This window comes from Tamandua tetradactyla, chromosome 3 (assembly GCF_023851605.1).
Source record: "Tamandua tetradactyla isolate mTamTet1 chromosome 3, mTamTet1.pri, whole genome shotgun sequence".
Lineage (NCBI taxonomy): Eukaryota > Metazoa > Chordata > Mammalia > Pilosa > Myrmecophagidae > Tamandua > Tamandua tetradactyla.
In genome coordinates this window covers 93,856,765-93,882,602 of record NC_135329.1, presented here as the reverse complement: position 1 = coordinate 93,882,602, position 25,838 = coordinate 93,856,765, and the positions used below count along the sequence as shown (strand labels likewise).

The following is a 25,838-nucleotide window of genomic DNA, read 5'->3' as shown; positions in this document are numbered from 1 at the left end:
CCACACCTTCACCCATGGCCAAAGAGAGCTGGCCCGCCCCACCTGCTCCTGCCCAGGCGGCCCTCTCCGCCAGGCCGGGCTGACCCAGGCAGGATCCCCAGCAGCTGGAGTTAGGGTACCCTGCAGGGAGTGGCCTGAGCCAATCCCCTGAACCGAGAAGCAGCCCCTTGGTCCAAGAGCTCTGCAGCAACCACGAAGGTGGCCGGCCGGGTCTGGATGTCCGTCTGGACTTCCACCAAGCCCTGCACATGCGAGGCCTGGTGCTGCCCCCCTGGGCACCTCCTCCAAGCCCCCCAGCACCTCTCAAGGACAAGGACCCCCTGTGGACATGGAGGGAGCCGCCCCACCAACCCCCTGTGGCCCCTGGGGGACCGTCCACACCGAGTGTGGCGGCCGGGCCTGGGCATTGCGTGGACGTTACACTCTGCTCCCGGTGAAACAAACCAGTCCCTGGTAACTGCACAGGAAAAGGAGAAGGCGCGGCCCCAGCAGAGGCCCCTCACGGCAGCGCGTGGCGGAACGAATACTCACTGTGCTCTCCTGGGCAGGGCAGGCCTGGCTGCTCGGGGACACTGGGGAAGACTGGACACAAAGGGCAAGGGTCAGAGTCGGCCAGGTGCCACGCAGCCCCGAATCCCCACCCAGGCTCCGACCTCAGCTCAGACGGCCGGGCCAGGCGCACGGGAGCGGCGCGCGCACAGGAGCCCATTTTCAGGATGTGCTCGTGAAGGCGGAATCTCAGAGCCCCAAAGGTGCCTGTGGGGGCCAAAGTCCCCGTTATCAGACTTCAAAATACGTCAGAGAACACGGGAAAAGCACTGGGGGATCTAGAAAACAATGCTGTCAAAAGAAAACTACTGACTTTTGTTAAAAATAAACTGGCATGAAAATCAGGCAAGAGTTGCAATCATTTTGAAAAATGATTTCTGAAAGAAAATTAGATTCAATTTCTTTATACTCAAGTTGGAGTTCAAACTTAAATACTTTAAAATACACCCTGGGCTTCCATAATAATTTATTAAAATAGAAGCTAAAAAAGTATTAAAAACAAGTTTTTCCTTAATCTAGGCAGTAAAGGGAATTTTTTAAACACCACGCTAAAACAAATGTGCCTACCACTGCTATAAAACGGAGTGTTAGACTGTGAATTAAAAAGCACTTTTTAAAGTGCTGTGAGAATGAGCATGTCTTAGCCGGCCAGGCCTGGGTCAGCAGAATGGCTGGTTCAACAGAAAATGGTGTGTGCTGTCCACACACGGGCTGGGGTGCTCGCTCCTGCCTCCAACGGGGGCCCCCACGTCCCGTCGCTGACTCCACTGGCAGGACAATTTTTATGTAGACAAATAAAGCATAACAGGAAGAGTAAACCCAAGTGGTATCGTATTCAACGTGCTCAGATTCTCTGGCATGGCTAGGGCTATAACCATGACCCTCCCTGCTGCCCCCATCCCCTGGTGGTCTGGCAAAGACGACCAAGGAGGGACCTCTCAGAGCGCCCAAACTCCAGAGCTGCAGTGGCAGATGTGGAAGCCCCGCCCCTGTCCGGCCAGACCCCGCCCCTGACCCCACCCCTACCCCCGACAGGACCCTGCCCCACCCCTACCCTGACTGGGCCCCACCCCACCCCGACCCTGACTGGGCCCCAACCCCTGACCCCGCCCCTACCCCAACTGGGTCCCGCCCCTACCCCGACTGGGCCCCACCCCACCCCTACCCTGACTGGGCCCCAACCCACCCCTACCCTGACTGGGCCCCAACCCCTGACCCCGCCCCTACCCTGACTGGGCCCAAACCCCTGACCCCGCCCCTAACTTGACTGGGCCCCGCCCCTCCACCTACCGTGAATGACGAGCCCCTCCACCCTGCGCTGGCAGCACAGGCGCAAGGCCTCCTCCAGCTCCATCTGGGAGTACATGGTGCAGGGGTCTCCTAGGGGAAGCACAGCCACTGTGAGGACACGGCGAGGGGCGGCTGCATGCTCTGCTCATCGGACCTGCAGCCCGGAGCAGAGCTGGGTGGATCTGCTGTGGCCAGACCCCGATGCGGACGAGCTCACCCGCAGCCCCAGTACACGGCCAGGGCCAGGACATGACGTCCTGGCGGCAGCACCGAGACCCGGAGGCTTGCGGGGGGGCTGGGGACAGCAAGCGCACAGCACAGGGCAGTGCGGCACGGGGAAGCCACGAGAGTGTCAACGGTGACCTCTACAGCCATGTAAGCACGCACATGTGTCTGTGTTTATGCACACTCACGCTTATGGGAAAACAGAACACGTTACACGTGGCTGGTCCCCAGATATGGAGAGAGGCTCTCAGGGCCCAGCAGTGAGGGTGCTGACCTCACCAACGCCATCCTTCCTCCTGGAAGGCAGTGACTGCTCCCCACGTCGGACGGTCATGGCCACGTGGCCCTGTTGGCCCGACCATGTCCTCAGCAGCCAGTGGCCAGTTGCAACCAGGCAGAGAAGAGGGTCCTTCCTGGACTGCCTCCCACGCCCAGTGTTCCAGGATTCACAGGCTGCCCACCCCACCCCCCACCCCTACCACAAGGGCCACCCCAGGACCCCAGGAATTCCAGGAAGACCTGGCAGAACACAGAGGTGGGCTGAGAGGACAGCAGATTCACCCACCCACCTGGGGAAGCTTCCCTTCTTTGAAGACGGGCGGGCCAGTTTTTATTCAATTAAAACCACATATCAAGATAGGTTTCAGAGCGGAAAAAGGAAGTAAAGGAGAGGCTAGGATTTATGGGTCAAGGTGGAGGCGCCACACCTGAGCCTGGCTGGCTGGGGGCCAGTGACCAGTCCTGTCCACAAACATCTCGTCCAGCGTGGGGCAAGCGCTCACCAAGAGTGGGAGAGGGACAGAGAGCAAGACAGTGAGTGAGAGCGAGAGAGAGAGCAGGGGTGAGCGAGTGACACTGAGAGAGCAAGAGAGACAGTGAGAGGGAGGGTGCAAGTGAGAAAGAGAGCGAGTGAGAGACAACAAGTGAAAGAGACAGAGAGAGAGACAGAGAGAGAGAGAGAGCATGAGAGAGAGAGAGAGAGAGCATGAGAGAGAGAAAGAGAGAGCATGAGAGAGAGAGAGAGAGAGCATGAGAGAGAGAGAGAGAGAGAGCATGAGAGAGAGAGAGAGAGAGCATGAGAGAGAGAGAGAGAGCATGAGAGAGAGAGACAGAGAGAGAGACAGAGAGCACAAGAGAAGGTCAGAACGGGAGTAAGACAGGAGCACACAAGCTCGGCTGGCTGGACTCGCCCTCGTGACCCTCTCTTCTTCTAGACTCCCTCCCCGGGAGAGGCCCAGAGTGCAGGAAGGACCCGCCTGAGGGGGCCAGGAGAACCCGCAGCTGCACCCAGGTCTCAGGGCACCCAGCAGTCAGCAGACAGGCTCGCCACATGCTACATCCTGCTCGCCACCCCACTGCCACCTTCCACCCCCAAAGCTCGGTTTCAACATAAGCACTCGCGACCAATCTATTTCCAGGAAACGATTTCTGGGGTTTGGCTGCGGGCAGCCACCCTTGGTCCCATGCTCCCCCCAGGACAGGCCGGGCCAGCGGTGCATGCAGGAGGCAGCCCCGGCCAGCCCGGCCTGGCCAGTGCGGAGCGCGGGTCACTTGCCTTCGTCATCCACCCACTTGAGGGTGAGCGGCTGCCCCGCGTGCAGGCTGCACATCTCTCTCACTTCCTCGCAGAGGGCATCGAAGGTGGCCGCTGAGTCCAAGCTGCTGATGAGAATGTCCCTGGGGAAAGAGGACATGCACGGATTTCACCCTGGGGCCAATTTAAAGCAACTGAATGCGGAGCGTTCATTCCTCGGATTACGGATTAAATAAACGAAGTGTAATCTTTCCCAGAAGCAGAGATTACAGACAGGGCACGCCACTGACCGCGGTGTCTAAGTGCCCATCCCCAGCTCCTCTGCACAGATCTCCACCCGAGAAGGAAACCTCTAGTGGACACCCAGACAGCGGCGCCTGCTCAGGGCAGAGGGTTCTGCTTTCAAAGGCAGGGGCTGGAGGCCATTCTGTGCTCCCCAAGCCCACCTGCCCTGAGGGGCTGGCGAGACTCGCCCCAAGCCTCCTACACGCGGTGGCCGCCATGGTGGAAGCTCAGCCGTCCAACAGGAGGAGACAGGAACTGGGGAAGGGATGGGGAAGTGCATAATTTCATAATCAAAGGGATTTTTTGAAGCTCAGTCCTTCAGTCCAGCTAGAATCTAATTCCAGGTACAGTCTTTTTGAAAACCTAAAGTTATAGGATGTCCCACCTTTTATCTTTTCATCCAAAACATGGGGTCCTGAGGCTGGAAAGCAGGAGCAAAGCAGAGATTCCCAGGCCCTGGCAGTTGTTGAGGATGTTAGACACCTGAGATCCCCCCACCGGCAGAGGGGAAAGGAGGGGGCAGCCCCCCCGAAACCTAGCAGGTTGTCCCCCACCCTGCAGAGAAGTGACGGCGCTGACGCGAGGCTGACACACTCACTGCAGCTCTGACCGGGAAACATCCCCACGACACACCTGCCTCGCCTGGTGCCGGTGGAGGAGTGTGCGGGGGTGATGCACTGATATGTGACACCCCCAGGTTTCGGGGCCTATGAAAAGCTCTGAAATACTCCAAACTGAAACACAAGCTCTGTGTGTTGCCCCATCGAGATTCTCTGGATTCCATCACACGAGTTTTTGTCCAGGAGACCAAGAATCCAGGTGCAGCCTGCCGGGCCCCACCACAGCCCCTCAGCACCTGTCCACAGACGCCCCAGGCCTCTGAAAGTGGCTGCTGCCCACCAGTGGTGCTCCCTGCACTTGTACCCTTCCACCCCCAAGGGAAGCTGCCATTTGCCCCCCAGATCCAGGGCCTGGGGCAGGGCAGGCAGGCTGGACCAGACCCTGCTCCTCGGGCCCCTTCGCCAGGTCATCAGTCCCAGGACCTCCACACCCGCCCTGTGTATGGCCACACAGGACACCAGCCCTCCCCCTCTCCAAACCTCCTCCCCCACTGCCCTCACCTCTCAGCACATCCTTTCAGAACACACCAGGCTTCCTCCACTGTGCACCCAGCGAAGCTCACTCCCAAACCATTTAGCCCCAACCAACGACCCCCTACAAAGCTCACCAGTAAGCCAACGAACCCCTGTATAGATCACCCCAATCCATCTACCCCATGCCAGTTTTCAACTGTGGTGCACTCCAGAAAAGCCATGTTCTCTAATCCTCATTCAACATTGCTGGGTGGGATCTTTTCTATGGTTTCCACAGAGATGTGGGCGGTAACTTTTAATTATGCCATTTCCATGGAGATGTGTCTCCACCCATTCAAGGTGGGGTTGCTTACAGGAGCCCTAACCACTTTGGAAAACGTCTGAGCCTACAGGGCCTTGCAGCCAGAGACCTTTAGAGAAGCATAAAGAAAACGCCCCTGGGGAAGCCTTAGGAAATGAGGAAAGAAAGCTAGCAGATGTCACCACGTGCCCTCCCAGCTGAGAAAGAAACACCAAACTTCATCGGCCCTTTCTTTGGAGTTAAGGTATCTTTCTATGGATGACTTAGTTTTGACATTCTTATGGCCTTAGAACTGTAAACTTTCAACTTAATAAATCCCCTGTTTCAAAGCCATTCCGTTTCTGTTATATTGCATTCCAGCAGCTTTAGCAAACCAAGACAACCCCCAGAAAGCTCACCTCTAAACCATCTACTCCCTGCAAAGCTCACCCCTAGGCCATCCACCCCTGGCAAAACTCACCCTTAAACCTCTACCCCTGCAAAGCTCACCCCTAGGTCACTCCCCCATGGTGCCTGGGCTATGCCACCCAGCTCTGAAGGGGACATGAGGTGCAACCCCCAACAGCACAGCTCCCACTCCAGGGACAGCAGCGAGACAGAAACTTCACTCTCCCAACCCACCTACCTCGCCAACGGCCCTCAGGGCACGTGCGCACAGCCAGAGAATCCGAAGCATTGAGAGGGGGTGGGCTCCCCAATATGGGGTGGGAAGGGGCCCCACATCCTCAGAGCAGGTGACCCCCCCAAACAGCCCCCTGGGATGGCAAGAAGGGGGTGCACTTAGTGGGCTACGCAGGAGATGGATGCACGACACCGTCCAACACGTGGGCGAGGCTGGCCGCCCCCACAGGCCCGTGCAGACATGGCCCCACCAGCGGACCACCAGCCCCTCCTCACACACCCCCCCCTGCAACCTGCTCCTCCCACCACCACCCCAAGGTCCAGGTCAAAGGGCACTTCCTTGCTCTTACCTGCAGCCTCTTCTCTGAGTGACCACCTGGACACCTCCGGAGGGCCAGCAATGGTCACCTCAGTCTCAGCCAACCCTGGGAAACGGCTCTGCCAGCACCTCTGATGGCGTGACCATGACTTCCAGCCCAGACAAGTCGGGGTGCCTCCAGCTCCACGGCCCCACAGCCTAACACTTCCACCCTGCAGGCCAATGGTCCCACCCCCCGGGGCATTCTGCCACTCTTACCCCTGCAGTCAGCAGTCAGGAGGCTCCCCACTCAGGCCCCACACGGCACAGCAAACACCACCCCACGGGGCCCTTGTGCCTGCTGCCCCTTCCCTTTCTGCTCTACCGGTCCCTGGCCCCTGGGTGGCAACGCTGGGGCAGCTGCAGCTCTGCCGAGGCCTGCTGAGCAGACGGGAGCTCCGTCGAGGCCCGGGCGCCTGTAGGCCCCCTACTGCCACAGGTCACAGCACCCACCCTGGCTGCGGCGAGGTCTTCACACAGAGGGGCCCTTGGGGAAAGTTCCAGAACAGAACTTTTCTGCACAGGGTGAGAGCCAGCCAGCGGCCATTCCTGGGATGCGGGGACGCTGAGGAGCTGGCCCCAAGGTGCTGGACAAAGCAGGCTCTTCCCCTGGGCAGGTGGTGGACACCCTGCACCCCTTCCCACCCCTGTCAGCCTCTGTGGGAGCGGGCGCAAAGCCCATGAAACACAGCAGGGGCCCTCGCTCGTGGGGTGCTACAGAAACCCCGTCTTTGCTTTTGTGTCTGAAAGGTCCAGTGCCCATGCCTCCGGGCAGCAAGTGTCCTCTCAGGGGTGGGCTCTGAGCGCTGGGATTTCACCAGCCCCACCCCCACCCCGATTTCACCAAGCCCAAGTCTTGGGGGGCCCTTCAGGAATGGCCATGGTGTACTGGGTCTCCTGGGGGCCCAGTCCCGAGCTTCCAGGCACTCCCAGGGAGGGGCTGGGCTTAGAGAAGGTCCCTCGGTGGGCCAGAGGGGCTGGAGTGGCAGAAGGGAGGGAGTCGGAGGGGAAGGGAAGGGCGGGGTGGAGGCAGGAGGGGAGGGGAAGAGGAGTGGCGGCTGAGCAATGGCGGGAAGAGGAAAGGTGGAGGGAAGGAAAGGGGGAGCGGCCTTATCAGGCATGAAACTGGAGGCAGCAGGTTGTATTACATCTGTACTGCCAGTAACCAAAACGCTCCCTCAGGGACCAAGAGGTGGGGACTCCCCATCCCCCCCCAGCACCCTCGAATCTGCCCCTGAGCCCCCCTTTCTGACCTTCAACTTCCACCCGACCCCCACTGCTTGGCACTGGAGGTACCTGCTAGATTTCTCTTGAGGGTCAGCTGGAGGGTCCCCACACCGTAGGCAGGGGTTTAAAATGCCACTTGTGCAGCTGGGGTGCCAGCAAGTAGCGGCACTGTGGGGACGCAGAAAGCCAAGATGTTCTGCACCCCTGAACCCCAGCCCACACCCCACACACCCCTCCTTCCTGGGGGTCCACCATCGACTCCCCCAACCACGGGTCTGCAGGGGACCCAGGAGCAGGCACCCAAGGCTGCAGATGCCGTGCTCATGGGGTGGAGCCCGAACCCGCCTCCGGGAGGGAAGGGGTGGGGGGCGCTGCCCTGGAGGAGCCGCGGCCTCGCGAGGCGGCCGCCCCCCACACCGCGCCCCGACAGATGCTGAACCAACGGGAAGCGCCAGGACCCAGCCGGGATTCCAGCCGTCCTCGGCGCTGTCTGCACCCGCGGGCGGTGAGGGCGGGAGTCCCGCGCTCTACCCGGGAGCCCCGTCATCTGGACACGAGCCCCCTCCACCCACCCCGGGCTCACGGCCCTGAGACCAGCGGCGGCAAGAGTCCAGGCTCCCGACCACTGCACCCCGGGAGATGCCCACTCGCCCCATTCACAGACAGGGAGATGGACGCCCGGGCGCGCTTCTCCCTCAAGACTCCGGGACCGGCCCAGCTCCCCGGGGCCCTCCCCCTCGACCCCCGCCGCAGCGGCCTGGCGCGGCTCCTCCCTCCCAGCAGCGCGCCCTGGCCGGGTGAGAGGGCGAAAGTTGAGAAACTCGCTTCTTCTCCAGCTGCCAAAGTTTGCCCAGCTCCATGGAGCTGCGTCCCCCGGTCCCGCGACCTCCCTCCCGGCCGCGCTGCCAGGACCTGCGTCAGCGGCGACCCCGGCCCGCCCGCCCCGCCCCGCCCCCGGCCCCGGCCCCGGCCCCGGCCCCGGCCCCGGCCCCGGCCCGGCCCGGCCCGGCCGCCTGCAGGCTCGCGCGGCCCCTCCCGGCGAGGGCGCGTCGGGCTCCTGGGGACGCGGAGGGCCGGCCGGGCGCGCTCACCCGCTGTAGAGCACCTTCAGGCGGACGCGCCCGCCGCTCCCGTCCATCTTGGGGCCCGGCCTGCTGGGCGTGGCGCGCTCGGCCAGGCCGTCTTTCAGGGCGGCGTCCGGACGCGCGGGGCCACGGCGTGGACACCTGCCGGACACCTGCCGGACACCTGCCGGACACCTGGCGGGACACCTGACGGGGCCGGGGCGGGACGCGGCGGGGAGCGCGCGGGCGACCCGCACCGGTCCGGCCAACTCCGCGCGAACTTGGGCGGCGGGGCAAGGCCCGCGGAGCCTACGGCCAATAGGCGGGGCGCGGCGCAGCCGGGCGGGAGTGGGCAGCACCTGCGGCCAATGAGGGCGCCGGCGGGGCAGCCACCTGGGCCAATCCCCGAGGGGACCCCGCGGGCGCGGCCCAATCGCCGCGGCGCGGGGCGGACTACCTGTCGGGCCGCCGCCGCCTCACCTGCGGCCAATGGGAGCGCGAGGCGCCCGGCTCTGCCGAGCAACGCGGGGGCGCGGGCGGGGTGTCGGGGTTCCCCGCGCTCGCCCAGTGCGGGAAACGGGCTGGCGCGGCAGCGGCCCTCAAGGTGGAATGCGAGTTCTCGGGCTCCCCTGTCCGCTAGCCAGTCCCGAAGGCCCAGGGAACCGACCCCGACGGCGCTGGACCCCGGCGTCGAGCCGCTCATCGTCCACGGGCGGGACTCGGGCGCGCAGCGAAGCCCCAGGGCCCGGCGACGGCCTGAGGCGGCGGGGACTGGATGGCTGGGCCAGGTTCGGGCTGGGCGGGTCTCCCGGGCGCGGCCCCCCACGTCGACCCCCAGAATCACGGAGCCCGTTGCAGGGAAGGCTTATCTGCGCCCGCCGGGCAAGGTTGACCCCGAAACGCGGACCCCCCAAAGCCTTGGGGTCACCTTTAACTCCGCCACCCCTTACACCCCGTCCTCGGCGTCAGCCCCTCCGGCCCAGCTTGAAGAGATCCCGGGATCCAGCCCCTGCCGCCACCCACTGACCCGCGCTTGCGCCAAACTGCAGCAGCCCCCAAGTGTGCTGCCCTCGGTGTGGGTCAGGGGGCCTCCAAGATGCCCGCGTCTCCAGAGGTGACGCGCCTGGCCCTGCAGGCGCCCCGGCTCTTGTCTCTCCTCCGCACCTTGCCCACCTTCTTGCTGCCCCCACCCCTACCCCCTTGCCTCTGCTGTTCCCTCTGCCAGGAGCGTCTCCCCATCGGCTCCAGGAGGCTGCTGCCCACACTTCTGGGGGGGGTCTCTACCCCACCTTCCTGCCAGAGCATGGTGGCTGTCCTCTCAGGGCACCCACAGTTAGTGGGGTGGAGGGGAGCAGAGAGTTACCGAGTGAGGGGCAGTGTGCCAAGGGCACAGCAATGAACAGCGAGCGGCTGTGTGTGCTGGCCAGGGGTGCTGCCACTGCCAGGCAGGCCACCCAGCTTGCCCCTGACTGGGATGGGGAGGAGCAGTGCCACACTCGCTGGGGTGGGAGGTGGGCCGTGGGTTCCCGGTCACTGGCTTCAGCAAGCACCTCCCCACCTGCCAGGGGGGACCTCTGGCCTTGAAGCTGGTCCCCGGGCACCACCAGCCCTCATCACAGTAGGGGAGGGCTGGAGCAGGCCCCCCACCCCCACTGCTAGCTGGTTTAGGGAGCTGCCCCCGGGCTGAGTTTAAAGGGGAGTCCACACCTGAGCACCACAGCAGAAGGTTGAGGGACCCCGAAGCCTCTCTTCCATGCGGGGGTCAGGGCAGGGCAGGGCGACGAGACTCCTTCCTGGGCAGGAGGCTCCCCTTCCCTTCCCCCATCCTGATACCTTCTGGCTTGAGGCCCCCTGTGGCCCCTGTGCCTCCCCTGGCCATGTCCGGCCCAGAGCCTGGGTGGGGTGGGACGCTGCGCCCCACAGCTCTAGCAGGGGGGCTGGGTGGGTCGCTGGGGGTAGGGTGCACCTGGATGAGCTCCCTGTGGGCTGGGGGTGCCTCCCCACCCCTCCCTCTGGCCCCCTCCTCCTGCTGCAACCGACAGGGCTTGGTAATGAAGCCCCCACCGCCTCCCCCAGAGGGTCCCAGGGTGAAGCCCAGGATGGATGGACCACAAGCTGGCTGCTGGGGGGCAGGCCGCTGTCATTGCCTCCCCTCCTCGGTGCCCACACCCCAAAACCGAGCCTCCTGCCCCGTTGGAGGGGGGTGTGAACCCTCCCACCTTGACTGTCGCCTTTCCCCTCCCTTCCCCTCGCCTCCCACCCTGCCCCAGAGCCTGTGAGATGGCATCGCGGGCCCACGCCCAGGCTGTGAGGTAATGGCCGGCCTCCCGGCCCTGGCCCAGGGTGACCCTTGGACCCTGGGAGGCGGGACAGGGGTGCGAGGGTGGGGCGCCAGGGGCGAGGGCTCTCTGCTCTCATGCCCTCAAGCCCTGTGCTCCTGTGTTTTCCAGGCTGTCCTTAAAGACCTCGTGCTTTCCGAGCCACAAACGCCCATTATTTTAAAACAGAAAAAAGGCATCCTTCTTTCTTAAGGGTTGTAAAAGTGGCATAAGCTGATCGTGCAGCTTCACCACCCAGGAGGCTTAGACAGGAAGTCCCCTGCTGCCCTCCCCTCCTGGCATGCTGGGCCACCGGGGGTCCTTTCCTGTCCCAGCCGGCCTGTCCCGGCCCTTCCTGGAGGTGCAGGGCTGGAGCGGAGGGGTGGGGGAAGGTGTGCCCTCCCCCCGCGGGCCTTGGCATGCCCTCACAGGGCTCACCTTCAGCTCTTCTCTGGGGGGGCCCTCCAGGGACCCCGCGATCCTTCAGGCAAGAGGGTCACTGGGCTTCCCTGGGGGCTTCCAGTGTCCCTCCCTGTACGGGGTCCGCCCCCCGCCCCCTGGCCCGGCGCTTCGGGGTGCGGCTCTGCCAGAGGGCCCAGCGAGGACCCTGTGGGCCGCAGGCCCGGGCCAAGGCACAGGAAGAACTCAGAAGAGCCGCTGAGCAGTCTCTGGCCCGGGCGCGGGTGGGAGCAGATGTTTCCTCTCTGTCATGATCACGGGCTGGCGCGGGCAGCCCAAGTGACAGCTCACACTCGTCCCCTCGTCATCTCCGTGGGGGGGCTGGTGGAAGAGTCACCCATTTTGGGGCCGGCCGAGAGCCAGCGCGTCCCAGGGAGACATAGAGCCACGGCTGGGCCACGTGTGGGGAGCCCCGGGGGGCACTGCGGCGGGGCTGGAGCCGGGCAGGCGGGGCAGATGCAGGCCCCGTGTCCCTCCTGGGGGTGACCAAGGGAAGGCCCCACCCTCCTCGTGGCAGGGGTCCTGCTTGGTGGGAGGCAGGAGAGGAAGGTCGGGGCCTCAGGACGCTGGGGGCGTGTGTGTGTGCACATTTGTGTGTGTCTGTGTGTGCATCGGTGTGTATCTGTGTGTATGCATATGTGTGCGTATTGGTGTGTGTGTGCATCTGTATTTCTGTGTGTGCATTTTTGTGTCCCTGTGTGCACGTCAGTGTGTCTGTGTGTTTCTGTGTGTGTGTAGATGTGTACCTACTGCACATCAGTGTGTACTGTGTGCTTGTCTGTGTGTACCTGTGTGTGCATCAGTGTGTGTGTGTCTGTGTGCATGTCTGTGTGTATGTATGTGTGTATCTGTGTGTATCTATATTTGTGTGTGTGTCAGTGCATACCTGTGTGCATGTCTGTGTCTGTATGTGTGTGTGTGTGTCGGTGTGTACCTGTGTGTGTGTGCACATCTGTGTGTACATTGGTGTATACCTGTGTGTGCATCTGTGTGTGTGTGTCGGTGTGTACCTGTGTGTGCATCCGTGTGTGTCTGTGTATGTTGGAGTGTACCTGTGTGTGCATCTGTGTGTGTCTGTGTGCTCATCCGTGTGTGTCTGTGAGTGTTGGTGTGTACCTGTGTGCCTGTCTGTGCATGTTGGAATGTACCTGTGTGTGCATCTATGTGTGTGTGCATGTGGTGTGTATCGTGTGCATGTGTGCCAGTTTCTAGGTTGTCTCCTCTGGGCTCCAGGCCTGTGAAGGTCACGGGCTTCCTTCCAGCCGGGCTCCCGCTGGCCCTGGGGACTGCGAGTGTTGCCGCCCTGAGGGATGCCACCAGCCTGCCTGCCAGGGCCAGAAGTGCCCAGGAGAAGATGCTTGAAGGACACCGTGGGACGAAGGACTCCCTTTGCCTTTCAGGGAGCAGCGGTGAGCTGGGGTGTGGGGTGTGGGGGTGTAGACTTGGAGTGCAGGCACAGGGCATCTGGGGGCATTGTGCCTCAGCCATGCGCCCAGGACGTGGCCCCCCCGGTGCCCCCTGGTGATGCCCTTGCTGCAGCCCTCCGTGCCTTTGGGCAGCCCACGCCCAGCCGTGGTGCCTGGGTCCTGGGGTGCTCCTGCTTGCCCGGGGCCCCAGCACCAGCTCCGCCCAGTCCCCAGCAGGCTCCCCACAGTCCTGTGGGCTGGCCACTCCCCATCCATCCCTCCACGCCCCCCCCCCCCCAGCCTGATGCACCCTGAGGTCTTCCAGCCAGGCTCAGCTGGAGCTGGCAACTTGGCAGATCCCAGTGGAAACGCCCCATTTCATCAGCCACAGTGTTTGGGGGTGTCCTGGCTGTGTGTTTGTCTCTTCTGCTGTGTCTGTGTGCTTGTGGGTCTGAGTGTGCACCTGTTTGTGTGATGTGTCTGTATATCTGTGTCTTGGTTGGGCCTGTATCTGTCTCTGTATATCTGTCAGCTTATTATGTGTGTATCTGTGTGCATGTCTGTGTGTCTGTTGTGTATGTTCTGTGTGCTTCTCAGTTGTGTGCACACATGCGTGTTCTCTGTGTGTCTGTCATGTGTGTTCCATGTGCATGTTCTGTGTGTGTGCATGCTCTATGTGTGTGTCTGTAGCATTTATATATTCTGTGTGTGTCTATGTGTGTGTTGTGTGCATGTTCTATGTGTGTGTGTGTGTCTGCGTCATGTGTAGTGTGTGTGCCCGGAAGGAGGTGCTGGCAGAAGCCACATCCAGCAGAAGCAGGAGAGCAAGGAGGGTGTGGTTGCAGTGTCTGAAACTGGAGAGGGTGGGAGGCTGGCTGCTGCTGCCCCCCACTGTGCTCTGGAGCTGCTTTCATGCCTGCTGGCTTAGTCTCACCAAAGACTGCTATAATTATCCATTTTCAAGGCAAGGAAAGTGAGGCCAGGCCACCTAGCTGGCACAAGGAAGAGTTAAGATCTGAGCCCAGGAGTTCTGACTCAAGTCCACACTCTTTCCTAAGGCACAAAGTGCCTTCCCTTAGCACACACCTGTGTCATGATGCCACTGAATGGATGAAGACACTGAGGGTCAGCAGGGACCCCTGCCTTGTTCAGGGTCACACAGCTGGTAAAACAGGGCAGGACTAGACGTTACTAGGCTCCAGCTCAGGCCAAGGGTGGACAGCTGCTGTCTCTCTCTGGGCTGGACCGTGGCCACAGAACAAAGCACCCCTCTGGGCCTATGTTTGGAGGGGACCTGAGGCTGAGAAGCTTCTCTGCACGGTGGACAAGGGGTACTTTGCAGCGCTGCAGGGAGGACGGGCTGTCCCATTTTAGAATCCCTCGGGGGCTGGTATTACCCCAGCAGCCCCACGTGAGCTGACACACCCCGAGCCCATGTCACCATGGCAACGCGGGCTGCTCGGTGTTGGTGAATGGAGCACAGGCTTTGGCACAGGGGCAAGCCCGGGCTCTGCTGCTGCAGGGCACTCAGCGGGCACAGCCGGGGGTCTCCGCACCCGGGGCCTCTGTCGGGGAAGCTGAGCTCCCGCAGCCCGTCCACCTGCAGGTCTGGGCCACCATGCCCGGCCTTGGGTGGGGCCTCCCGGCGGCCATCAAGAGAGCCCAAAGCGTCACCTGACAGCATGGGGGAGAGAAGCCATGGGGCCACCTGCGAGAACAAGTCCACGCAGGCGTTCCGAGCCTGAAAGATGTCGTCTGTTCCTTCCGCTGCTGGGGACACGCCTCAAGGGAAGAGCCAGGAAAGCCAGCGCATGTGCCTCAATGCCGCCTGCGTGTCACCCGCAGCCTCGGAAGTGGGACCCGACCACGGCCGGCAGCAGAGAGGCAGGTCCTGGGGGCCCGGCGTGAAGGCAGGGTCAGAGCACGTGGGGTGCTGGTTCCTGCCTGGGGCCCACCATCTCAGACACTCTACTCAGCCTGTGTAGGCTGCACCCTGCCCTCCCACCCTCCTGCTGTCCCGCATTCAGTCTCGGGACAGCCTGCAGGCCTGGGCTCCGCCCCCAGCCGACCTCAGGAGCCCCTTGGCCCACTCCTCTTTGGGCCTGGGGAGTTGCTGGGGCCAGAGGGGCCAGCTCAGCCCCAGTGAGCAGAGTCCCAATCCACTGCAGTGTGCACACGTGCTCACACACACGCACATGTGCGAGGCACATATACAGGCATGGACACATGCATGCACATTCACATGTACACACATGCTCACGTTCATGCACACTCACATGCACTCGCACTTCCCCAGGCCAGAAGCAGGTGGCCCCTGTCCAGCTGGCACTGGCCTCTGCCACTAGCAGATGGACGAGCAGGGCCCTGCCTGGCAGGATGCCTGTGGGCTGCACAGCTCACCGCCTGACCGCGTCCAGGCGCCTCTCTCCTTGGGAAGTCTCCCAGCTTCCCGCTGCGGGGAAGGCCTCCCTGCAGCCTTGTCACTGAGGGTCAGGAGCCACCCCATGAGGGACAGCAGCTGCACCCCAAGTGCCCTCAGCCTTTGCTGACCACCCCGCACACTTTCCTTGGTTCAGCAACCAGAGGTGACCAGCTGCTTCCAAAATGGGTCTTGACCGCCACGGCCACCAAGTGGGGTCATTTTTCCCCTCGTGTCATGGGGGGCTCTGAGAGGGACTGTGGCCCTCCTGGGTCCTCACGGTCACCCAGGGCCATGCCTTGTGCCTGCTGTGCACCTGCGCAGAGCCTGAGAGCCTGCGGGAACCTGCCCACTCTCTCGCCTGCAGCTGCCCCACACACCCACACGTCCCAGGACGGCCCACAGTCCACAGCGCCCAGAGAGCAGAGTCTCCAGGCAGTGGGGTCCAGCGCACCTGAATGCCTCTGGGGAGGGGCTGCCCTTGGGGGAGGGGAGGACAGTGGGGTGGCAAGCACAGGGTTAGATGACACTTTTTTGGTCGTGGGGGACATGTGGGGACGCTCTGTAGGACAGTGGGTGCAGACCAGGCCAGCTGGATGTGGCCAAGAGCCAGTCCTTCCCCTCTCTGAACTGGTGTTCTTTTGGGACCAGGGCCCCTGCCGAGGTTCGGGTGGGTTACAAGGGCCAGGTGTGCTCACCAGGGTGCTCACATACTTTAAGCGCTAAACGCTGGGGCGGGCCAGCTTGGTGGTCCTTCTCCCTGAGCATCGCTCGCCCACGGGCAGAGCCGATGGCTCTGGGTCCTGAGTCTGGCCCAGGGGCCCAGGCAGGCCTGGAGCTGTGGACTTTGCTCTGGCAGCCTGGAGAGGGGTTCCTGGAGGCCGGGCCGAGCACAGTGACTCCTGGCTGGGCAGTGCTCAGGCCTCTCCCATGAAGGTGTCTCGGGAGACTAGGTCACCCAAAGACACACGGCTGCCGGGAGGGAAAGGAGCATTAGCCTGGCCTTCTACGCAAGCCCCTGGCCACCAGCAGCAGGAAAAAAAGAACCGAAGTTTTCTTCTGGCCCAATAAACCAAGCAGGCTCCTCAAGTCATCTGCTGGCTCTTGAGAGGGCCACCTGCCCTTATTTCTGGACGCCCCCCAAGAGTGGTATCTGGGGGTGGCTGGGAGGGGGCTCACATGAATGCGAGGCAGAGGAGTGGAGGGGGCCTCAGTGCCCCGAATGTCCTCCAGACCTCACTGGGCCTGGCTGTGGAGCGGCCAGCCTGAGGCTTGCAGGGTGAGTGAGGGCAGGCAGTTCCCAGGTGGACGTCCTCTTGTGCCCACAGCTGGCACGATGGCTAAGGAATTATCAAGGGCTGGGAGGGTCTGAGGACTTAAGCCCTGGCAGGCTAGAAGGTGAAACTCCTTTGGGGTCACAGGCGCTGTCAGAAAACAGGCTCCTAAATCAGACAGTGCTCCATTACTCACAGCCCAGCTTGCACGTGCAGACCTGTGCCAGTGTGTATATCAATGTGTGTGCATTCGGTGTGCATGCATTAGCATGTGCTTCAGTGCATGCATGGGTGTGTGCATCAGGGCATTGCATCACATATGCGGTGGTGTGTGCATTGGTGCACGTGCACTGGCATGTGTGCATTGGTGTGTGTGCATAGGTGTGTGTTTCCATGTGTGTGTTGGTATATGCACTGGCACATGTGCATTGATGTGTGTGCCCAGTGCATGTGTTTCGATGTGTGTGCACCAGTGTGCACACAGACGTGTGCATTCGTGTGTCATTGGTGCATGTGCATTGCTGTGTTGCATTAGCACCTGTGCATCTGAGCCCCACAGGAGTGAGGCAAGAGGCCCAGGGGCTGCTGCACGCCAAGGGGGCCCCACTGCAGGAGAAGACCATCAGTCTACTGCAATGGGCAGGAGTAATCGTTCCTTTGCTCTGGAGGGAGGTTATTGAAAGCTCCTCAACACACAAACAACCTTGAGAATAGTCTGAAATAACAGGCAGCTAACGTCTTGCTCACAAGGTGTGCGGAAGCACGAGAGACCCATGGAGACCCATCTCTCACAGGAAGCCGTGGGCTCTTCTCTGGTGACCAGCTCTCTGACAAGGGAGCGCTGGCCAGCAGGGTCTGCTGGATTCCAGGGCACATGATCACGGGAGCCCCCCTCCTTCCTTTCCCCTCCCCGCCCCACTTTCTCCCGTTTCTGGACGAGGTGGGCTTCCCCAGTAGCCCGCTCGGCTCTGCGCCACGGAGGAGCCGTGGCTCCTCTTATCTGCATCTCCTGGAATTGCCTTTGGTATTGTGAAATGGAGCTCAACGAATTTAGATGATTCCTGAGACACAGGCCTGTGGCAAGGGGCCGCTGTCTTGCTGCAAACCCTGCTTTGCAAGGGCTAGGGCTGAACACTGATGTTTTCCTTCTTTGGCCTTTCTCCCCTGCCAAGCCCCAGCCCAGGTGTCTAAGGTCCCAGCAGCTCTGGGGACAGTCCCTGGGCATGGCAGAGTCCCATCTCAAATGCTGTTCCTTCCCGGGAGCCTGCTCAGCCTAGGTCCAGGGGCTCTGAGGAGGGTGACCTCCCGGTCCTCAACCAAGGCAAAGAGAACCCTGGGTCCTAGGACACGTCTGAAGCGCATTCTCCGGGGATGGAGCACAGCTGTCCCCACAAAGTGCCAGCTGGTGACACCATCTTCAGTGGCCTCTCCTCCGTCCTGCCACTCCCAGGTGCCCACTCCTGCCTCCTGGGATGGCTCCCAAGTGACCCCTGGGCACGGAGGCCTGGCCCAGGCCCCCTTGGGTCTCAGCTGAGGGTAAGACACAGGACGGTCAAGTGCAGTGAACGCTGGGGGATGAGGCTCAAGTATGGGGACGTCCTTTCGAGAATTATGACAAACTCTGGCACTGTCGGCGGGGACAGGTACACCCGACGCCAACGGCACACTACAGGTAACAGTGCCAGGCACTTCAGGGGTCTTTCCACCCACACGAACCTATTGAAGCAGAATTCTAGGGGTGCCTGTGGGGCTGCGGGGAGGACAGCATTGGCAGGGGGCTGCTGAGGGGTGTGCACTTTTCTCTTCCAGTAATGAAAATGTCCAAAGTTGATTGCAGTGACAAATGCACAGCTCTGTGATATTCTAAAACACCCAGATTGTGTACCTGGGATTGGACGGTATTGGAAGGCTTTATGAGCTGAAAGAAAGGCGGCTCCCGGCCAAGCTGTCCCGCCGCCCAGGGCGGGTGGCCTGCTAGGACATGCCTGGCCGATTCCCCAGGGCCGCTGGGGCATGTGTCGTTCACTAAAGCCCAGCATGAGGGGTGGTCCGTGGTGGCCGGCCCAGCGGGGCAGGTGAGGGGAGGCCGAGCTCCCGGGTCCCGGGATCCGAGACGAGCGCAGGGTCAGGGGCCCACGGTGATGGGAAGCGGGTCGGCGGTGGCAGTGGCGGGGTGCTGTGCGAGCAGGGGGCAGTGTGCACCCATGAGGGGAGGGCAGGGGTCTGAGTCTGGTCTCCTGGAAGCGGCCTGCATCCCCACATCTGCACCTACCCTAAATGCTCCCCCCAAGCCCCTCTCTCGCTGGCCAGGGTGGGCGCGTCCTGGGGAAAGGAGAGCACCCCCGCCAGTAGCCGCCTGGAACCCGGAGGGTTCACTTGGGGGCCTTCCTGCCCTGCGGGACCGGAATGGGCTGGGGTGGGGGGCCGGGTCCCGCCAACCCCTGTGGCCTTTCCTTAGGACTCTTCCTGTTGCCATGACAACTTCCGGTTGTCAGGGACCGACAGTGTGTGGTGCTGCCTCAGCCACCGCGGCTTCTCCAGGCCCAGGCAGGGCAGCCCCAGGGCCACCTCCACCCTTGGGCGCGAGAATGGTGGGGAAACGCCCTGGCTCCCCATTCCACCAGATGACGGTTGGGGGGGTTCCCCAGCAAGGCGGGTCACTGAGCACGTTGGGGGCTTTTCCCCTCCCTCCTCCTGCTTCTGGGGATCTCTCCTTTCCCCCAAATAAACTCCTTGTGCCCAAGTCCATCTCAGGCTCTGCTTTCATGAGAATCCAAGTGGAGACGCCCCGGCGTGCCCCTCAGAGTGCGGCCCTGCCCACGTGTCCTTGCGGGGAGGACAGGGGCTGGGCATCAGGCATGTGGTTGCCCCAGCCTCAGGGAGGGGTCCATGTTCACTCCCACCCCACTCGGCCTCCACGGAGGCCACCCCTGCCAACCCTGGAGTAGCTGGAGGAAGCCCCTGGGGCCCCGTCTCCTCCGGGCCCTGCCTCCACCCGAAGTCTCCGCGCAGGACAGCCGACACGGACACCCTCTGGGCCCACCCGCGCACCCTCGTGGAGCCGCCTTGGGCCTGGGGTCCGCTCCCCTCCGCATCAGCCGCCAGCAGCCTGCAGGCTGGAGGAGTGACTGGGGTAGGGGGACTGAGCCTGCGTGGGCGCCCCAGGCAGCCACAAAGGCCGGCTTTAAATAGCACGCGTGGGCACGCGCCGCAGCCAGGGGGCAACTGCAAGCAGCGAGCAGAGGGGGCGGTGGACGCCTGGCGGGGGCAGAGTTCTGGCACAGGGTGGGGGTTCTGCAGGCCTCTGCACCCAGGTGCGCCCAGGAGCACCATGACCACTGAACTCACCTACAGGTCCCAGAGGCTCTGGGAGCTGGAGCCGGGTCTGCCCCACCTTCCTCTGAGGGGGCCAGCCCTGGGGGAAGGGCCTGAGGAGGCCCCGGAGGGAGGGAGCTACAGTGGGACTCGAACCCCACCCCGGCACTCTCTGGGTTCCGGGGAGGAGAGTGATGAGCACACCTAGCTGCAGACAGCCCAGACGGGGCCTGGGGGAGGGCACCTGGGGGAGGGGGCCCAGAGGGGGCCTGGGGGAGAGGGCCTGAGGGAGGGGTGTAGGAGAGGGGGCCTGCAGCCCTGAGGCTCTGGTCCAGGCCACCACCCTCCAGGCTGCCCCCAGGTGGCTGTGGGCCCAGCTGACCCGGTAGGCTGTGCCCTGCCCTTGCTGCCCAGGGGTCCCCTCCTGCCTCACTCCCCTCTGCCAGGGGCCAGGGGCAGCCTGGATGCGAAGGCCGGAGGTGGGAGGCCCAGGCACCATCAGCTGGGGGCCTTGGTCCAGCCCTGAGCAGGGAGCCTAGCTTGGCCTCAGTCATCAATCTGCCACCGGAGTCTGGCCCATGACCCTCTAATATCCTGCCACCACGGCCGGGGCCGCTGGGACCCGTGGGCAGGCTGGTCCCGGCCAAGGGGCAGACGGCCCAGCCCAGGGTACTTTCCCTGATTCACAATCATGACCAGACTCGCCTGGTGGGTGTCTGGGCAGGGGTCCTGCAGGAAAGGACAGCGGGGCTCAGCCCAGGACGCAGACAGCAGGGTTCACAGCTGTCCTCTAATTGCCCGCTCCCGCCCCTTCTGAAGGCAGTGGCCCAGCGTGGAAAGCTCGGCCCCTTACTCAAGAGCAGCCTGTCAGATGCTCTGGCAGCTGCGGGCAGGGGGCTCTGGGGCTGCCTCAGCTTCCCCACACGGTTGTAAACTACCAGCTCTGAGGACAGAATCTGAAATTGGGAGTTTTGGGGGTTCCCGGCCAGCCCTGGTGTCTGATCTCCCCGTTCTCATGTGGTCTTCTCCCCTAGCAGTCTGACTGTCTGTCTTGTTATAAAGTTGTGAGCCGTGTTTCTCAGGGCCCACCTGCCCCAGCACAGCCTCCTCCTAATTCCATGGGCAACTGGGGCTTCGCTTGACCATGTCTTTTGAGGACACAGCCCAGCCCATCACAGAGCATCTGTGGGGACCTCGGGGTGACTACAGGGTTTCAGGAAAGCCTCTCTTTCAGATGAGCCTGCCTCAGAGTCAAGTGCCAGCCCGACCCCCACGGTGTGTTTGGGGTGTCTGCGCCCTGAGACGTAGGCCCCCCTGGGCAGGACACACGGATGACAAGGCGACATGGGAGAGCTGGCCCCACTGGCTCCTCTCTATCCTGCCACCCTGCCCTCCCCCAGCTCCACTCGCCCTCTTAGGACCTCGACTCCCTGCCCTCCCCTGGCAGCGTCTGTTCAACCCTGAGGCTTCTACGGGGCTGCCACAAATGCCCACAGGCGTGCTGCCAATGGGCTCGCAGGGAGTGGGCGGGCAGCCGTCTGTGCGGCCAGGACCGGGTGGGGGGGCCAGCAGCTGTCCATGTGGCCAGGACTGGGTGGGGGTGCTGGCAACTGTCCATGCGGCCGGGACCGGGTGAGGGGAAGGGCGGGCAGCTGTCCACGCAGCTGGGACCAGACCGCACCGCAGCTGCAGTGACCGGAGCCGGAGCCTCCCGCCGGCCAGAAGCTTTATTCCACGCAGGGAGCACAGAGCCCTGCAAGAAGCTCTTCCCCGCCATTCCGCCGAGAGAACAAGCACAGTTAAAAGAAATAAAGGCCCTCCTGGCCTCCTGCTCTCAGATCCTGACTCCAGAGAAGCCAAGTCCCGGAAACCAGAATCAGACTCGGAGTCTAAAAATTCCGCGCCCCTCATGGCCCTGCGCCACCACACTCAGCAGGGGCCCGGCAGGCTGGGCCACAGGGAGTGGGGTATGGGGAGTGGAGCATGGGGTGCAGGCCATGGGGAACGGGAGGCGGGGCACGGGGCCAGGGGTGCATGCTGTCACGGGCTTCTCTGTCTGCACAGGAGCCCGAGGGAAAGGCCTGAGGCCTGCCACGGGGGCCAGGGTGGGGGTGGGGTGGGTTTGGGGGGCAGAATCTGGAGACTCTTGGCCCATGGAGGCTGTATCCCCCCGCTTTGCCATCCGCGGACCCTGCACATCTTTCCCAGGAGCTTCATGAAACAAGAAGCCAGGAGAAGAAGCTAGCAGATAAGGCCATGTTCACCATGATGAGATGACATTTCCAGATGAGAGAGAAATTCTGACTGTGTTTGCCATGTGCCCTTCCACTTAAGAGAGAAACCTTGAACTTCATCGACCTTCTTGAACCCAGGTATCTTACCCTGGATGCCTTAGATTGGACATTTCAATAGACTTGTTTTAATTGGGACATTTTCTCATCCTAAGAACTGTAAACTAGCAACTTATTAAATTCCCCTTTTTAAAAGCCATTCTGTTTCTGGTATTGCATTATGGCAGCTAGCAAACTAGAACAATGCCCTTCCAGAGGAATTTGATTATTGATTTTTCTATTTCTGAAAAGTAAGTTTTTGGGATTTTAATTGATATTGCATTGAATCTATAAATCAATTTAGGTAGAATTGACATCTTAACTATATTTAATCTTCCAATCCATGAACAAGTATGCCCTTCCATTTATTTAGGTCTTCTGTGATTTCTTTTAACAATTTCTTGAGTTTACTTTTTATAGGTCTTTTGTCTCTTTAGTTAAATTTATTCCTAAATATTTTATTCTTTTGGTTGCAGTTGTAAATGGAATTCTTTTCTTGATTTCCCCCTCAGATTGTTCATTATTAGTGTATAGAAACACTACAGATTTTTGAGTGTCGACCTTATAACTTGCCACTTTGCTATACTCATTTATTAGCTCTAGTAGTTTTGCTGTGCATTTTTCGGAGTTTTCAACATATAGTGTCATATCATCTGCAAAGATTGAGAGTTTTACTTCTTGCTTTCCAATTTTGATGCCTTGTACTTCTTTTTCTTGTCTAATTGCTCTTGCTAAAACATCCAACACAGTGTTAAATAACAATGGTGATAGTGGACATCCTTGTCTTGTTCCGGGTCTTAAGGGGAAAGTTTTTGGATTTTCCCCTTTAAGGATGATGTTAGCTGTGGATTTTTCATATATTCCCTTTATCACGTTGAGGAAGTTCCCTTCTATTCCTATTTTTTGAAGTATTATCAACAGGAAAGGATGTTGAATTTTGTCAGATGCCTTTTCTGCATCAATCGAGATGATCATGTGGTTTTTCTGTTTTGATTTGTTGACATGGTGTATTACATTAATGGAATTTTTTATATTGAACCATCCTTGCATACACTGGGATGAATACTAATTGATCATGGTGTATAATTTTTTTAATGTGCTGCTGGATTCAATTTGTAAGTATTTCGTTGAGGATTTTGCATCTGTATTCATTAGAGAGATTGGTCTATAATTTTCTTTTTTGTAATATCTTTGTCTGACTTTGGTATGAGGGTGATGTTGGCTTCATAGAAAGAGTTAGGTAGCTTTCCCTCCTCTTCAATTTTTTTTGAAGAGTTTGACTAGAATTGGTACTAATTTTTCCTTGAATGTTTGGTAGAATTCACATGTGAAGCCATCTTGTCCTGGACTTTTCTTTTTGGGGAACTTCTTAATAACTAATTCAGTTTCTTTACTAATGATTGGTTTGATGAGGTCATCTATTTCTTCTCGAGTCGATGTTGGTTGTTCATACCTTTCTAGGAAGTTGTCCATTTCTTCTGCATTGTTGAGTTTATTAGCATAAAGTTGTTCGTAGTGTCCTCTCATTACTTCCTTTATTTCTGCAGGGTCAGTGGTTATGTCTCCTCTTCCATTTCTGATTTTATTTATTTGCATCTTCTCTCTTCTTTTTTCACCCCCACTAAGGATCCATCAATCTTATTGATTTTCTCATAGAACCAACTTCTGGGTTTTTTTATTTTCTCGATAGTTTTCATGTTCTCAGTTTCATTTATTTCTGCTCTCATCTTCATTATTTCTTTCTTTTTGCTTACTCGGGTTAGTTTGCAGTTCTTTCTCTAGTTCTTCCAAATGGACAGTTAATTCCTCCATTTTTGCCCTTTCTTCTTTTTTGATGTAGGCATTTAGAACAATAAATTTCCCACTTAGCACTGCCTTTGCTGCATCCTGTAAATTTTGATATGTTGTGTTTTCATTTTCATTTGCCTCAAGATATTTACTGATTTCTCTTGTAATTTCTTCCTTGACCCACAATTGTTTAAGAATGTGTTGTTGAGCCTCCATATATTTGTGAATTTTTTGGCACTCTGCCTATTATTGATTTCCAACTTCATTTCTTTATGATCTGAGAAAGTGTGTCATATGATCTCAGTCTTTTTAAACTTATTGAGACTTGCTTTGTGACCCAGCATATGGTCTGTCTTTGAGAATGATCCATGAGCACTTGAGAAAAAGGTGTATCCTGATGTTGTGGGGTGCGATGTTCTATAAATGTCTGTTAAGTCTAGCTCATTTATTGTATTATTCAAATTCTGTTTCTTTATTGATTTTCTGTCTAGATATTCTGTCTATTGATGAGACTGTGGAATTGTCTCCAGCTATTATGGTAGATGTGTCTATTTCTCTTTTCAGTGTTTGCCTCATGTATTTTGGAGCATTCTGGCCCAGTGCATAAATATTTATGATTGTTATGTCTTCTTGTTCAGTTGTTCCTTTTATTAATACACAGTGTCCTTCTTTGTCTCTTTTAACTGCTTTACATTTGAAGTCTAATATGTTGGATATTAGTATAGCTTCTCCTGATCTTTTCTGATTGTTATTTGCATGAAATATCTTTTCCCAACCTTTCAGTTTCAATCTGTGTTTATCCTTGAGTCTAAGATGTGTTTCCTGTAGACAGCATATAGATAGGTTCTATTTCTTTTTCAGGCAAACTTTTATTTCAGATAAAAACAGAACACCTAGACAGTGTTTCAAGAGGTAGAGAAAAACCTGAGTCCTGTTTTTTAATCCATTCTCCCAGTGTATGTCTTTTGATTGGGGAGCTTAATCCAATAACATTTAGTGTTATTACTGCATGGGTAGTATTTTCTCATACCATTTTGCCTTTTGGATTTTATATGTTATATCTAATTTTTCTTCTTTTTACCTTTACCAATAGTCTTCATTTCTACACTCTTCTCTACACCACGCTCTCCTGTCTTTTTCTATCTGTCTCTAGTGTTCCTTTTAGTATTTCTTGCAGAGCTGGTCTCTTGTCACAAATTCTCTCAGTGATTTTTTTGTCTGAAAATATTTTAATTCCCCCCCTCATTTCTGAAGGACAGTTTTGCTGGAATTAGAATTCTTGATTGGCAATTTTTCTCTTTTAGTAACTTAAATATATCATTCCACTGTCTTCTCGCCTCCATGGTTTCTGCTGAGAAATCTTTGCAGTCTTGTTGGGCTTCCCTTGTATGTGATGGATTGCTTTTCTCTTGCTACTTTCAAGATTCTCTCTTCCTCTTTGACACCTGACATTCTCATTAATAAGCATCTTGGAGTACGTCTATTTGGATCTGTTCTCTTTGGGGTACACTGCACTTCTTGGATCTGTAATTTTAAGTCGTTCATAAGAGTTGGAAATTTTCAGTGATAATTTCCTCCATTACTTTTCCTCCTCCTTTTCCCTTCTCTCCTTCTGGAACACCCACAAGATGTATGTTTGTGTGCTTCATGTTATTCAGTTCCCTGAGTCCCTGCTCATATTTTTCCATTCTTTTCCCTATATTTTCTCTTGTTTGTCGGATTTCAGATGTTCTGTCTTCCAGTTCACTAATCCTATCTTCTGCCTCATGAAATCTGACATTGTTGGTTTCTGTTTTTTTTTCATCTTTTACTGTGCCTTTCAATGCCATCAGTTCCATAATTTGTATTTTCAGATTTTAATTTCTTCTTTTTGTTCATTCCTTGCCTTCTTTATATCCTCCCTCAGTTCATTGATTTGATTTTTGATGAGGTTTCCATGTCTGTTCCAACATTCTGAATTAATTGTTTCAACTCCTGTATC

General features: G+C 58.5%; 2 protein-coding genes across 2 annotated transcripts in view; one reads left to right on the top strand and one right to left on the bottom strand.

Annotated features, from left to right (window-relative positions):
• LOC143677523 (intraflagellar transport protein 140 homolog) overlaps nucleotides 1-25,838 on the bottom strand; it is a 297,426-nt gene that overhangs the window by 95,231 nt on the left and 176,357 nt on the right. The window lies entirely within an intron of this gene.
• On the top strand, nucleotides 9,124-17,290 carry LOC143677521 (uncharacterized). The gene is made up of 3 exons (XM_077153536.1): nucleotides 9,124-9,336; nucleotides 12,588-12,734; nucleotides 14,338-17,290. Exons 1-3 carry the CDS (start codon nucleotides 9,324-9,326, stop codon nucleotides 14,637-14,639), a joined length of 462 nt encoding a protein of 153 aa, XP_077009651.1. The 5' UTR covers nucleotides 9,124-9,323; the 3' UTR covers nucleotides 14,640-17,290.